Genomic DNA, 16789 nt, shown 5'->3' with positions numbered 1-16789 from the left:
CAGTTATCCTGTCTAAGAAGTACTGAGGAAAGCACAGCTGATTTGAAACGGGTACAAAAATGTTTATGAGCTCCCCTTGGAATGTCTTTGAAATATAGGGTCTCTGGTCACTATGTTCCAGTGGGCTCAGAGCCAGATGAGATCTCTCTGCAACAACCTGGGCCAGGTTCAAAAGGACAAAGTCTTGAAAAACATTACTTCTCATTACACATGTATTGGTAACAGGTGGGTCAAATACTCCACAGAACAGTAACTATCTTGGCACACAACAACCTATTCCATCCCATTCCTAACTGATAAGCTAGGGGGCTCGACATCTCTTAGCATAATTTAAATTTAAGTATGCCTCCGCACTGGGGAAATGTGGTTGTGAGATTGCTGTTTTAAAGGCTGTAATTATATGTTTCAGACATAACTTTCCAGTCAGTAACCGTGTTTAGATTTCATAGCTTCCATATGCCTTGAAGAGAGACGGGACTTTTTTTACTATTGAAGTGAAGATCAGCTCTTCCAAAGTTCTCAAAGTTGTTATAATTAGCCCTTTGTAACAAAGTTCAGTCAACAGCCAGAGAGTGGGATTATGGCTGGTTTCTGGCAGACTAATCAAGGACAGATGTGAATAGGGATGTGCAACAGCGATCGAGCACTTGGCCGTGACAGCGATGATCGTTCATGAAAACGATGATCGTGGAAAAAAACATTTCTGATTGGTTATAGCAGCACTTTGGGTGGCACCCTGAGCTCTGATTGTTTAGCTTGCAACAGCATGCAGTTCAAAGTAGACATGAGAAGAGAGAGAAGCTTGGCTTTGAAGTCACGTAGTGATGTCTGGGTTAGCTACATGCATATCTGATTAGATCTTATATAGGATGTGTTGGGATATTAACATTTATTTACATGCTGGCTGCGCTGCATATTACCAGTGTGTTTAGTTTCATGCTCAAATGCAATGCTCGATATTTACTGAGTTATTTGAGACGGTCATATTGCTTTTAGATGTTTCTTTGTCAAAAATACTGATCCTATAATGCAGCAGAGATTTTTTTTCATATGTTCAACAGAAGGCATACTTCAATTAAAATTGTTTTCGTACTTCCTATGGCTTCGAAAACACGCAGGCAATTTTAGGAATCACTTGATAATGTGGATGAAATATAGCACAAATCTTCCATAAACATTAATGACAAGCATTATAATGAGAACTTTATAGAATGCGAAATCTATAGTGAATTCTGTCCATGCCCTTGTTTCAGCGCGTTGTTGAAAACGCATCACGGCGGGAGCTCTCTCACCCTCTCTCTCGCTATAGCGCGTAACTTAAAGTTCACTGGCATATGCATCCTTTTGTGCAGATACAAGTTGTAATGTTACTAGGGGTGGGAGAAAAAAAAAAAAAAAAACTATCGCGATTCTTTTTAAAACGATTTAAAAATCAATTGGTTTACCTCAGAATCCATTATTTTATTTTTCCAAAGGGGTGGTGGGGAGAAGTTAGCACTTTGTAATTCTAACAGAGGGCGAGATGTATAGGAGTGTTCGACTTGGAGCTGCACCACGCAGACGTTCAGTGTATAACATCAAAGTAACGCAAGAGCGCTTCGAAAGCAGTCTGTTTTCTGTAGCTCTCGCCGTACTTTGATGTCATACAGCGATCTTTCTGATTAGATGACGTCATATAGGTTATATAAAGCCGGCACGAGAAAGCAAAACCATGACAGAGGCAGAGGATCAAACCTCTTCCAGAATTCTTTCTGCACCTTCACGTTTTGAATCCCAACTACCGGGAAAACATGACTACACATGACTGAAACGGTATGCAAAGTAACATAGCTCTTTATTTTATTTCATAAAGTGTTTTTTCTGCTCATTTTGTTGAACATTTGACTATTATATTCATGTGCAAGTTCAGGGTTTTGGTACTTGAAAGTTTCATGGTTCAAGGTACTTTAAATATACACCGTGTAGGTGTATGCTCCTGAAAAGTTTAGAAAGATGTGATGCATTGATTTTGTTAATATGACTCATATACAGTCTCTTTTAAGGGTATAATCAACTATTTTCCATTGTCTAGTCTTTACGTAAACAAAAATCATAATCAATTGTAATATCGAATCGCAATAGTAACTGCTAAGATGTAGGGCTGCACGATTCTTGCTAAAATGTGAATCACGATTTTTCTCCATGGAATTGAGATCACAATTCTCTTACACGATTCTCATTTTTTCAACCAAAATGTATTGCACTCAAGTACAAAAAAAAAAAACAAAAACAAAAAACAGGACATTCAGTATAATAAAGTGCTGGAGTAACAAATAATTGTCTTTTCTTTATTTTAGACCCCTTAAACTGAATAATTTTAAAGCTTTAAGTTGTTGAACATAAGAGAACATTAACAATAATAAATAAAAATATTCACATTCACACGGGGCGTCTGCGTCAACACCTCTCGTTTACTTTGAATGGAGTGGCATCAACTGAACTGAATTGTGGGTCCCTCGCGTCGCTTCACTGGCGTTGCACGTGGCAGAAGTTGAAAACTTTAACTTTTCAAGCGCCAACGCAGGCGTCAGCCAATCAGATCGCCTTATGCAGAAAAGTATGTGATTGGCTGTTATCACTATGACGGCGCGCCAGCACTATGGTCAGCACCAGAGCCGTTGAGAAACAGAGTTGCGACACTCCCATAGGAACTTAGGAATGCGGAAGTAAAGCGTGTCATGGAGCAGCCAATAGTTCCAAACAACCGATAGTTTCAGCATTGAAGCCCATTCATTTCAGTGCTTCAAGCAAAGTCGCCAGAAAGTTGAGGAAATTACAGCATTTTTTGCCATTTTAACGCATTAGTTTACCTCTCGGAAATCTGACCAGTAGTTGTATTTTATGAAACGCGTTATAGTTAATGTTTATTTTTAGATAATAGGCAGTATATGCTATATTTGCAGTTAGATAACGTGGATATATTATATAATAAAATATTTTGATGAATACAGTTGGTTGCCTTTTTTATTTTGAAGTATTTGCAAAACTTAAATTTTTTTCATTTACATTTAGTCATTTAGCAGACGCTTTTATCCAAAGCGACTTACAATGTAGAAGCAAACAGACCAACGAAAGAGCAACAGAATAAAGTGCTGTGACAAGTCTCAGTTAGTCTTGTGATATCAGCTGATGCTGATAAATGTTGGCCATTTGAACTATCACTATACAACAAAAACTAATCCGAAACGCCAACAACACAAGGAAATGCATTGGCTTGTTACCATTACGCTTTAGACCACCTTAGCATACCATATCAGATTCTTTGATTAAACTTTGGCCAGTTTTGGTTCTCTGATTAAAGAGTGTAATAGAGTGGTTTCCAACCATAAATGTGATTGAAACCACAAGTGTGCTTAAACAATAACTGGAAAGAAGCCATGACAGAGGAAACATCTCAAGAGGAAAAATAAACAACTTGGTTCCATAGCCGTAATCCCTGCAGCTCTAATGATGCCGGCACGTGCCGCATAGTTAGGGGTGTTTCCTCCAGAGGCAGACACCAGGATCCATGTGTCCCGGCCACACTTGACCCAGCACGTCAGAGTATTAACTGCTCCCCCCCATTGGCACACAAAGACGACATTGTACCCCACAATGCAGGTCAGCCACTCCTTCCCAGCCTGGGACAGCTCTTGTTCACTGGCCTCTGACAGATCAGGACAACTGTCCTATCCTTCCATGTGAGAGAGTCAGCTTTGGTAGGGAATTCAGCATTGCATTGATGCCAAATGCTTCGCCATTTCCTGGACAAACTTCTTTGACTCCAAGTTTGTTTGATTGTTCACTACTACCAAAAATGTACCAATGTAGGAGCTCAAATGTATCAAATTTTATGTACATGGCATTTACGGATACAAAAAAGCTAATATATTTAGCATAATTATATACCTTTCAAAAGTTTGAGGTCAGCAAGTTTTTTATTTTTTTTATAAATTAATACTTTATTCAGCAACAAAAAATCAAAGTGTCATTAAAGACTTTCACATTACAATTATATTATATTTCAAATAAATGCTCTTTATTTGAACTCTATTGATCACAAAAACATAATTTAAAATCACAGTTTCCACACAAATATACAGTTGTGGTCAGAATTATTGAAACCCTTGGTAAATATGATCAAAGACGACTGTGAAAATTAACCTGCTTTGTTAATCCTTTTGATCTTTTATTTTAAAAAAATTCACAAAAAGCTAACCTTTCATTGGATAATAAGAATTTAAAATGGGGGGAAATATCATTATGAAATAAATGTTTTTCTCAAACACACGTTGGACACAATTATTGCACCCCTAGAAATTCTTAAGAGTAAAATATCTCTGAAGTATACTCCCATTCATATTCACAATTTTGAGCACTCTAGGGTGATTATGAACATGAAATTATCCAGCCATGGCTTCCTGTTTCACAGAAATATAAATAGGAGGGAAAACAAAGCCCAAATTCCCTTAATCATCCATCACAATGAGAAAAAACAAAGAATATATTTCTGATGTGCAGCAAAAGATAATTGAGCTTCACAAATTAGTGAAGTGGCTTTAAGAAAAGAGCTAGAGCAGTGAAAATCCCCATTTCCACCATCAGGGCAATAATTAAGAATTTCCAATCAACAGAAAATGTAATGAAACTGCCTGGAAGAGGACGTGTGTCTATATCGTCCTAATGCACAGTGAGAAGGAGAGTTTGAGTGGCTAAAGACTCTTCAAGGATCACAGCTGGAGAATTGCAGAAAATAGTTGAGTCTCGGGGTCAGAAAACCTTAAAAAAAAAATTGTCAAACAGCCCCTACATCACCACATGTTGTTTGGGAGGATTTCAAGAAAAATTCTCCTAGCTCATCCAAAAACAATCTCCAGCATATTCAGTTATCAGACAGGACTGGCACTTCAAATGGGACTGGCTTCTATGGTCAGATGAAACTAAAAAATGAGCTTTTTAGCAGCAAACACTCAAGATGGGTTTGGTGAACACAGGGATAAAAAGTACCCCATGTGTACAATGAAATATACTGCTGTATTTGTGATGTTGTGGACCTATATTTCTGCTGGAGGTCCTGGACATCTTGTTCAGACACATGGCATCATGGATTCTATCAAATACCAACAGATAAAAAATCAATAAGTGACTGATTCTATCAGAAATCTTATAATGGGCCATGTTTGGATCTTCCAACCGTACAATAATCCAAACACAAACCTCAAAAACAACACAAAAATGGGTCACTGAGCACACAACCAAACTTCTGCTGGCCATTCCAGTCCTCTGACCTGAACTCTGTAGAAAATGAGTGAGGTGAACTGAAGAGAAGAAGCACCAACATGGAGCTGTGAATCTGAAGGATCTGGAGTGATTCTGGATGAAGGAATGGTCTCTGATCTCTTGTCAGGTGTTCTCTAACCTCATCAGGCATTATAGGAGAAGATTTAGAGCTGTTAAACTGACAAATGGAGGTTTCAAAAAGTATTGAATAAAAAGGTGCCAATAATTGTGTCCAACGTGTGTTTGAGAAAAACATTTATTTCATAATGATATTTCCCCCCATTTTAAATTCTTATTATCCAATGAAAGGTTAGCTTTTTGTGAATTTTTTAAATAAAAGATCAAAAGGATTAACAAAGCAGGTTAATTTTCACAGTCTTCTTTGATCATATTTACCAAGGGTTTCAATAATTCTGACCACAACTGTATTAGGCAGCACAAACATTTTCAACACTGATAATAATAATAAAAGCTTCTTGAGCAGCAAATGAGCAGATTAGAATGATTTCTGAAGGATCAGGTGACACTGATGGCAAAGCTGAATTATTAGGAGCCATTACTCCAGATATTATTCAAAGAAATTAATTATATTTTAAAATAGTCAAATAGAAAATGGTCATTTTAAATAGTAGTAATTACTGTATTTTGATCAAACAGACACAGACGTACTTCACAAACATTTAAAAAATATTGTACAGACCCCAATCTTTTCAACAGTAGTGTACATTACATTAATAAAATCTTACACATAATGGTAATCCTTTCCATCACAAATACTACGGCAATGAATCAAAATACAAGAATTCCATTCCACACTGTGGAAGTGCAGAACTGGTGCAGCCTACCTACAAGCACAAATATCATATTACGAAATACAGCTACATTTATTAAACCATTGTCCAGACTACATTTGCTGTTCATTGATTGTATAAACCTTTAAACACCTTTCTAGTGAAAATTAAATTGAGAGTTAAAGATTAAATGATTCATTTGTAATGGAACACACTAACATCACTGCCAAATGCAATCTTAATCTGTGACACACAGTTGCCCACTCCAATATCCAACTGCCCCAGATTTACTAAGAGATGACAAAGGTTACGACAAAAAAAAAATTACAGTTTGAATCAGAGAATTAAATCTCCTGATCTTGCCTTTCACAATGAACCATAACCTATCCACTTCAATTGAGAAGAGATCCAGTAAGAAAACACAGAAAGCATTTCAAAAAGCTCCAACTGCTCAAGAACAGGAGCGATGGGGCTAACTTTTTATGCTCTCCTGCTGTGATTGATAGAAGCTTAGTATTCACAGCCAATGACATATGATAAACAACAGAGCATTGTATCCAAAAGCCTGACTCACTAATTCTTGCACTCTTTCAACACATCTAAATTACTTCTGGATAGGGTTGCACGATAGACCGGTACTAAAACGATACTAAAGCTTAAAAATACCCACGGTGCCATTGCATTTTTTAAACTCTAGTATCGTCCGTACGTTAGTACCGTAAAATGTGTTGTATGCACGGCAGGAACACTGTTTAAAACGTTCGTTTGAACATGCATGCCGGCAGACATTTGGCAATCAACTTGTAATGTTTCTTTCTGCTGTGCTCTGTGTAGTATAGTCTGTGTATATGCTTTATAAGATATTGAGTGTTTCCCGACGCTTCAGTTCAGTTTGCAATGAGAAGTTGCACTTGTACGTCGTTGTTCATGCTGCAGTTTATCAGAAGAAAGGGTCTGATTCACACCGTCTGATGTCATTTTAAAAAACAGCAGCTCAAGCATCACTTATTCAACATCATATCTTACAAGAAAGTATTCTCGCAGTTTTATTCATTTTACCACTATCAAATAAGTATTTGATACACTGCCGATTTTTAAAAAGTTTTCCCACTTACAAAGAATGGAGAGATCTGAAATTTTCAATGTAGGTACACCTCAACTCTGAGAGACAGAATATAAATAAATAAATAAAAAATCCAGAAAAATGGCTAGGCCACTCCAGGACCTTGAAATGCTTCTTACGGAGCCACTCCTTAGTTGCCCTTGCTGTGTGTTTGGGGTCATTGTCATGCTGGAAGACCCAGCCACGACCCATCTCCAATGCACTTACTTTGGGAAGGAGGTTGTTGCCCAAAATCTTGCGATACATGGCCCATCCATCCTCCCCTCAATACGGTGCAGTCGTCCTGTCCCCTTTGCAGAAAAGTACCCCAAAGCATGATGTTTCCACCCCCATGCTTCACGGTTGGGATGGTGTTCTTGGGATTGTACTCATCCTTCTTCCTCCAAACACGGCGAGTGGAGTTTATACCAAAAAGTTATATTTTGGTCTCATCTGACCACATGACCTTCTCCCATGCCTCCTCTGGATCATCCAGATGGTCTTTGGCAAACTTCAGACAGGCCTGGACATGTGCTGGCTTGAGCAGGGGGCCCTTGCGCGAGCTGCAGGATTTTAATCCATGACGGTGTAGTGTGTTACTAATGGTAACCGTTGAGACAGTTGTCCCAGCTCTCTTCAGGTCATTGACCAGGTCCTCCCGTGTAGTTTTAAGCTGATCCCTCACCTTTCTCAGGATCATTGATACTCCACGAGGCGAGATCTTGCATGGAGTCCCAGTCCAAGGGAGATTGACAGTCATCTTGAATTTCTTCCATTTGCTAATAATTTGCTCCAACAGTTGTTGCCGTCTCACCATGCTGTTTGCCTATTGTCCTGTAGCCCATCACAGCCTTGTGCAGGTCTATAATTTTGTCCCTAGTGTCCTTAGACAGCTCTTTGGTCTTGTCCATACTAGAGAGGTTGGAGTCTGATTGATTGAGTGTGTGAACAGGTGTATTTTATACAGGTAACGAGTTCAAACAGGTGCAATTAATACAGGTAATGAGTGGAGGATAGGAGGGCTTCTTAAAGACAAACTAACAGGTCTGTGAGAGCCAGAATTCTTGCTGGTTGGTAGATGATCAAATACTTATTTCATGCAATAAAATGGAAGTTAATTATTCAAAAATCATATAATGTGATTTTCTGGATTTTTTTTTTAATATTCTGTCTCTCACAGTTGAGGTGTACCTACGATGAAAATGACAGATCTCTCCATTCTTTGTAAGTGGGAAAACTTGAAAAATCGGCAGTGTATCAAATACTTATTTGCCACACTGTATAACAGTTAGTTTCTGGAAGCATCTTTGCGATCACGAATGCAATTCCATTCATCAACATTCTGATCAATCTGGTTCTGATCAATCATTATATTATTTTTTTTATTCATTTATAATGTTATGTTTTAATATACATGCTGCTAACTTGGAAATTTCAAGATATGCAAGCAAAAATGCTCCTGACAGTTCGGCAGTATGACACGAGCAAGAGTGGTGTTTGTTTTGTTTCTGTGTTCGAATCCATATCCGAGTTGTCTTGGGTGAATTACTGATTCACTAAACCATTCATAAAAACAGTCATTTGATTTGCTCCTGAAGGATTCAGCAGTTTTGAAAGAATCGTTTGAATGACTCAGTGATTCAATCACAAACTGCTGCCCGTTTTAAGTTTCCCATCTAAAAGTAGGGATATTACATTCTTTTCCAACATATTTCTATATTCAGAATTTTGTATTCAAAACATTAATCTCATAACATTATGCAATTATAAATACAATCTAAATGTCACTTCATGCAGCTTCTGTGCAGTGCTAGGATGAGTTCATGGATAATAGCCAGTCATTCATGCACATTAAGTATTCAGAGAAAAATATTGTCTGTTTTCATTTATATCTATTTATTTATGAAATTGGTTAATTTTGTGGAATTTAATTTTAAATTAACACAATACTGCATGGTATCGTGATACTTCAGCTGGTATAGTATCGCAAGACATTTTTATGGTATCGTGACAACCCTACTTCTGGAGTAACCTTGTAGTTTAGTAGTAGCTGAAGAACACAGTGTCTGATGGATGTAATATCTTTCATTTCTCACTATAATATACACAGATCCACAGCTGGGGCAAGACAAACTCAAGCCCGCCACAGTGAAATATGAACAAAAATGCAGCCCCTTGTTCTTTCCGTTTTCTGGGCTTATCTGAAAGCACCAGATGTGGCAGGGAAAATTAATTTCTCTCTCAGAGTGGAAAAACAAACTGAAATATAATAGATATCATTGGAAATAGCAACCATTCCATTTCTGCCGCTCTACATCACATGATACTATGAAACACAAAGTTCAGCCAATAACATTAAAGGTTGGCTGAAACTGCTAGCAAGCTCAAATTCTGCTTTAGGGTTTAGGAAATCTTGAACGGCTAAAAACGGCAAAAGTTCAAATGCTTATTTGAACAACGTGGTGGTCTCATCTAACATAGCAAGTGCTGAACAAAGATTGAGAAAACACAACACCCCCTATTTATTTTCGCTGCAAAAATTCTCAATGGAAATGCAGGATTCAAAAATGTTATCTCTGTAACACATGGAGACCCTGAGACAGTTCATCATAAGGAATATTTGTTATGGCCTTACCTTGAAGCATGCATCTGTAGGCAGATTCAGAAATGGCGTAGATATGAGGTGGCATTTCATGCCTCTTCTTGCCCCTGTACATCTCGATGATGTTCTCTGAGTATATGGGGAGGTTTTTGTATGGGTTTATGACCACACAGAAGAGTCCTGAGTAAGTCTGCACAGACAGACAAAAACAAACAAAAGGGGGAAAGAAAATTAACACTTAACTGGTGGTCAACCGATATGGGTTTTTAAAAAAAGCTGGACAAACTGCATAAATATGGAATATATAAATACATTTAATAACATTCAATTATATAGGGATGCACAATATTGGGATTTTGCCGATATTTTTCAACTCATTTTGTCCGATACAGATATATTTCCTTTTGTTTGGAAACAACACCAAATCTCTCCTGTGCAGAAATTATAAACAAAATACTTTTCATTTTGGTTAGTTTTTAACAAGAACTTATTTGTTAGAATTAAATCAACAATAATAAAGTTTTGACATTACATTGAAGATTTGAAAATAACTAAAACTATATATCAATTGCTGCAACTCGCAATTCTGGCTTTATAACTCGCAACTGCGTTTATATCTTACAATTCTTTTTTTTCATGCAAGCAACAGCTTCTGACCTCTAAATCAAAACATACTCGTTATTTTATGACATTACTGCTTTATTTAATCAGAAACAGTCTAAATGTTATTTGTGTAGGCTATTTTACTTTTAATTTAATTAGAAGTAGGCCAACAACGCCCCCTACAGATTAAAACTTCTTACTGAGCGGGCATTAGGACCCGGGGGAGGCTGCCGCTGCACGTGCGATTACGCTTTACTCTAGGCGCATTCGACTTGAAGCAGCGCTGCACAGAATGATCACTTTATGACATCAAAGTACCGCGAGAGCGATTCGAATGCATCCATCTGCTCTCTTATCGCTCTCACGGTACTTTGATGTCATACAATGATCATTCTGCACAGTGCTGCTTCAAGTCGAACGCGCCTAAAATCACACACCGAACACATCATTCTGTACGTGCTTTCACAGATTAAATGCAGTGATCCAAAAGAGTAAATCTAATCATCATTCAGACAAAACTTTGCTTCAAGAATGAGCCACACTGCTGACGTGATCTAATCACTAGCAAACCCTGAGCACATGCGAGTTAACGTATTCCTCTTATCGGCAAGACATATCGGCATAATTTTTCATATCGGGCCGATGCCGATATTTACATTTAAAGCCATTATCGGCCGATTCCAATATCAGTCCTATAATATCGTGCATCCCTACTTATGTACACAAAACGGTTTAAAAACATTGAACACGTGTTCATAATCGAACCCTACAATTTCACATAAATCCAACATTTTCAAATAAAAGAACAAAAGCGATTAAACATAATGGTAACTCTTTGTCTGATTTCTTGTAAAGCCACGCTTCTTTCTCTAGTTTACTGGTTTAACAGTAAATCTAGAGTTTGTTTAATCATTCAGGGATTTCTGAAACAATACTCCAGAGAATTATAGTTTTTCCGCCATTCATACAGTTTCTGTTCATCTTTTTCATTCTGAACATAATCTGTATTTTGGGAAAGCATCCATAACATTTTTAAGCATCTGATTCTGAAGATATTGCAGACTGCCATGGTTTTTAAGTAAGAGTCCCAGCATTATAACTACACCACTCCATCTCCAACTGAGACATGGTTGATTACACAGAGCGCTACACTTAGTGCTCACTGCACAGCAACAACAGCTGCATCATCAGCTGCTATTAGCTTTACAAAAAAAATGACAACAGGCTGACAAATGACATGAACTTATCAAGAAACTATATGCATCTTTCTAGATGTGGTGAGTGATCTCTACAACTGTTAAAATGCACTAATTAAGAGTGTCACATTGTAGAACAATAAATCTGAAAATAAAGAATGTTTAACGAGGGTCTAAAATTCAAGCTTTAATTTCAAGAAAGTTTGGAGCCAATTTGAATGAATTACCATATATTTTTCTATGCGTTATGTTTAGACAGGTGTCGATTAAAAACAACAGAACATGTGATATGCCAGTTGCATTTTATTAATTTTAACAAATCATTAGTGTTCGTCCATTATAGATTTTTTGATGGCAGATGCTGATATCTTAGGATAACAGTGATAAATACAATGTTGCTTTTTATTCTTGGTGCAGTTCGCTTTCACAGTCTCTAAACGGACCAAAATTGTTAATATAAGTCACGTGCAAGCAAACGGTCCTCTCATTGGTCAAAGTTCCACGGTTTATTTTCAGGAATTCCGCTCATAGCTGTCATCCCAGCTTCGAGGGCTTATTGTTGGCTTTTTTGTAGCTGTCGTTATATAATTTTTTTTATTTATTATTTTGAGCAGAAGTCCAGGATTCGTCGGGAAAACATTGTTAAAATGCATCTACTACGAAGAGCAATAAGACGGCATTATAAAATGAAAAGGCGTGCTTTGATTTTGAATGGCGAAGACATGCTCACCCACAGACATTGTCTAATGCTTTTCACGGAAATTATAGGGGTGTAAGAAAATATTGATACACGAGTATCGTGATATTTTGTTTGGCGATACTGTATCGGTTCTCAAAAACGGAATATCGATATAAAAAAAAAAAAAAAAAAAAAGAGCCAGTTGTTTTCGTTTTGAGTTCATATCCCGACCGCAAGATAGCAGTCTTCATCTCTGAACTTAAACAGTGACCGGAAATATTAGCATTAGGGCACGCAATGTTAGCGTTAATATAGTTCGCTGCCAGTAATGGAGGATGAAAGAATTCTTCCAGCTCCCGTTTCGGTGTACAAAGCTGAAGTGTGGCGTCATTTGGGCCTTTTGTGGTAACGTACGCCCCGGGACCGCAGCGTGAGCGCCACCTCGGTTCCGCCGCTTGCCGCATCCAGTGTTGAAGAGCCTTCGCGCGGCTGAAGCTTTCTCTCGTGTTGGGGACGTTTTGTGCAGATGGGGCGGTGCTCGCTCTCTGCAATTCCACACGGAACATAAATACAAACTGAAAAACCTGTGCAATCCAAGTTGAAAGGTTCTGAGAATGTTCAACATCTGTATTTATTTTGTTTTACAATAGGTTGTTTGCACGACGTCATTGCTGTGGCACGAAATGCAGCTGGAGGGCAGGAAGTAATTCCTTCTCCATAGGAATCAGTAGCAGAAACTCAAGATGCCTGTGTTTTGCATTGATTATAACGGAACAACACATTTTCACAAGCTCCTTGTGATGTCTCGGTTTGACCGATTTGAGCATTCATAAACAACGCAAAACACAGGCATCTTGAGTTTCTGCTACTGATTCCTATGGAGAAAAAATTACTTCCTGCCCTCCAGCTGAATTTTGCACGTCATCAGAATCACGTGTTTGCAAACAACCTATTGTTTTGTTTTCTTTAGGAATCCTGCAAGCACTTTATTTTTCATTGATACTAAGCAGATGTAATTTTTTGTTCAGATCAAAATGTTATGACATTGTATATTACAAATGTAAACTTAAAGCAGGGTCTAAAAATATATATGGTCTTTATAAAATACACTTTATACATAGATTTAACTAAAGAATCCTGCAAGCACTTTTAATTTTTCCCCCTTTACTCGTACTGCACAAAAAGTGGTTCGATAACGTTGAATGTTACAGAGACTGATTATTGCAAATGCAGATCCCAGTGTGTTCTGGTTAAACAATTATTATGTATTTATTTATTGCTAATGTTTGCATATGGTGGTGTGCTCTTAATGACAGCTTTCCCAAAAAAATATCCTATTCCTAAAACAAGAAATATCCCAATATATCGCCTTGCTTACAGAGTCACAATGTATCGTATCGCAACCCCTGTCTCGTGACGCACATCCTATCGCTAGATTCTTGCCAATACACAGTCCTATGTTATTACCCATCATACATTGTGAAAAAAAATGCAAGCTATGCATTTTATGCAAGCTATGCACACATGATCTAACAGCCAAAGTTTGTGGCAAGAAAACATTAGATATTCAGATAGACTCGATTAATGTGTGTATTTACTGAACGCCAACCGTAAATAATTGAAGAATTAGGCTTTCAAATTATTAGAAAAACTTATCAGCTGATACTGATCATTAAAAATGCTAAATTTTAGCCAGTAACATTGGCCATTGTAATATATCAGTGGACCGCTAAAAATAATGTAATGAGATAAAATAGTTTATTATGAATTTAAGATTTTTTTTCAAGAAGGGACAAAGAAAACATCTCACATTAAGCGTACAGAATGAAGGCATTTCTCTTGAGAAATGCTGGCATGCTTTCCCTGCCAGTGCAGCTGCCCTGCACTTCATTACAGAAGACATTTACAAGATATTAACCCTGTCCTTCAAGCTGTTTCATATGAAGCTATAACTGAGAACAACCTATGTTTGTTTGCATGTTCGGCCACTGCTGGGTGATCATTCCAGACACACAGCGAGGGGGGCAAGTCGGGGGAGAGGTAATCCCTGTCTGCCTGTTGAAGGGTTCTTCTATGAATGGAAATATATGGGTGTGGAGGAGTTTCGGGGGTGCATTGAGGACAGATCTGTCTACATCCCATTCCCAACTCCCCACTAAATAAAGCCATCCTGCCAAACTAGATTGCAGGCCAGAACAATAGACTTGGGACTCAGGAGACTTGTGGCTGGAAAGTTGTTTCTTTCCAGCATCACTCAATGTTTGTCAGGCTACATATGGAAGAAAGCAGCTTCCTATCTGAGCTTTGCACAACGGCAGTCCTAAACGATTTAATATGCTACACTGAATAAATATAAAGCACTGCGCCAGTTATGAGTCAGTGCTCTGTGTTGAAATCCCAAAGACTATCCAACATATAATTTGCCAGTTTATGGTTATTTATCTTATTTATCTGTGTTGAGTATTCCTCACCTTATGAAAGTGCCATATATCTCTAAGATATACATTTGATCTTAGAGCTTCTTAAGATTGACTAGTTGTTCAGGCAATCTAACCTATACACACTAGGGATGGCTCGATACCATAATTTTGGCTTCGGTACGATACCAGAATGCAATACCTCGGTATCAATACTAAATCGATAACATAGGTTACAAATAACCAGCCTCAAAAGATAAGGGAATTTAAAAATTTTATTAATAATAATAAAAAACAGATTAATATCTTAATCCCTTTGTATCAAACTAACAAAAAACCTATCTCGAACATTTTGATGTTGGAGAAAAATAAATAAAAATAGGCTAACTGAAGTAATACAATGAAAATATATTCAAATCTTCTTATCTTTTCAGTGCAAACTAAATGTCTCAATGTAACAAAAAAACCTTCCCGGGAACATAGGTTACATTTTGACTGAGTTTGAAGAAAAAATAAAAATACGACTGAAGTTGCGCAATTAATGCAACAAATGTTGCTTTATTGTAAAGTGTTATTCTAACAGTCAAAATAATATTCAAAATCATGTTATTATTTCTCTCGCTCTCAGATTTCAGACTCATCCAAAGAAAAAGCATTAAATATCAATCTCGCTCTCTTGGCTGCTTCATATTAGTGGTTGGCAGCGTGCCAGAATCATTCCCTTCATATCATTGATACTAAAATTAATATAGCAAAACTCTTGCTCAATTCAAATCCAATTAACATTCGATTGTATGAAGTGCAAGTGCATATATTATGTGACCAAAACTTCACTGGTTCTAGCGTGTCACACACGCACGTAAACTTGAGCTTACTGTATTACATCTGTATGTGCGTTGATCAGTTGTAAAAAAAAAAAAGTTTAAATTAAATCTGAATTTATGAATGATGCACTCACCTGTCGATCTCTTAATTCTTAAAACCTTTATATTTATAGCAACCCTTGCATACAGGCGCAATAAGGGCAGTTCCTTCACCTTTGTCATCTGTTTTGTATCCAAAGTAATGCCATATTTCACTTCTTCTGTTCACTTTATTTATTAATTTCGGGTGCGTTGATGGTTTATCTGTTTGATCCATCGTGTTGTTCTGTTGTCACATTTACCGGTTGCGCAGCAATTTGGGAAGCACATTTCACAACTGCAGCGTATGAAATATCGAATGGAGCAAAATTATGATATCGTGCCGTTTGAAATATAATATATACCAATACTTTTCCAGTACCGATATACTGCGCATCCCTAATACACACTACCTGATTTTGAGTATGCCTGTATAATTTCAGCATGATATTCCCAAAGAATAATTTTGTTTTTACAGGTATGTTAAGAGTACGCGTAATGTAGGGTTGTGCTGATAGAAGATAGTATCGTGTATCGAAAATAGTCAGCGATATCGCCTGTGGCTGATGCCTTTGACAATAGCAAGATGATGATTATTATTATCAGGCTAGTAATACTATCTAAATAATATTAGGGCTTATTTGTTCCATTATATTTATTTTTACGCATTTTCACAGTGTTGCGCATTATAACCAATTACACACGAGTGTGTTGAGCTTATGAATGCAATGGCCAATCAGGTGTGTTCAGATGAGTCATCGCTGAAACAGCAGAGTTTTGTTGTTCAGCATACGCTGACTGAATTCTGACTTGTGAATTCTCTCATCATAAACAAAGTACAGATATGCAATGTAAATATAAGAGATTTACTCAGCTGTAAACAGCTTTACTGATTATAACGGGAGTGTTTTTTAAAGTGAATATACTCATGCTAGACCGAAGTCAGTTATGATGTTCTTTGGTCTTATATTTATTTTACTCATTTTTCAAATCCTGTCAAAATTTGTGAAACCTAACAAAAAAAGGAAATGAGTCAACTGATTGTTCCGCCTCTTTTCAAAATACCAAAACTGTATAATATCCAAGAATACTACAATGGTCTCATCATTCTTAATTTTTTAATTCTGATAACAGAGCAAAACAAGCCACAACTACAATATAAGAAAAATAGCGGCAGATCATATCTTCCGTACGTGACG

At 37.2% G+C, this 16789-nt stretch overlaps 1 protein-coding gene across 3 annotated transcripts in view; it reads right to left on the bottom strand.

The window, feature by feature from the left end:
* The window catches only part of LOC306878930 (myosin-10-like), a 67663-nt gene that overhangs the window by 47379 nt on the left and 3495 nt on the right, over positions 1-16789 (bottom strand). For all 3 annotated transcript variants that reach the window (XM_079431545.1, XM_079431547.1, XM_079431546.1), the window contains exon 3: positions 9827-9983. In XM_079431545.1, the coding sequence (XP_079287671.1) occupies positions 9827-9983 (157 nt within the window). The remainder of the gene's footprint in view (positions 1-9826; positions 9984-16789) is intronic.

Source organism: Barbus barbus, assembly GCF_936440315.1.
Source record: "Barbus barbus genome assembly, chromosome: 13".
Classification (NCBI taxonomy): Eukaryota; Metazoa; Chordata; class Actinopteri; order Cypriniformes; family Cyprinidae; genus Barbus; species Barbus barbus.
Note: the sequence above shows the minus strand (reverse complement) of the source record. Positions and strands in the feature narration are given on the sequence as shown.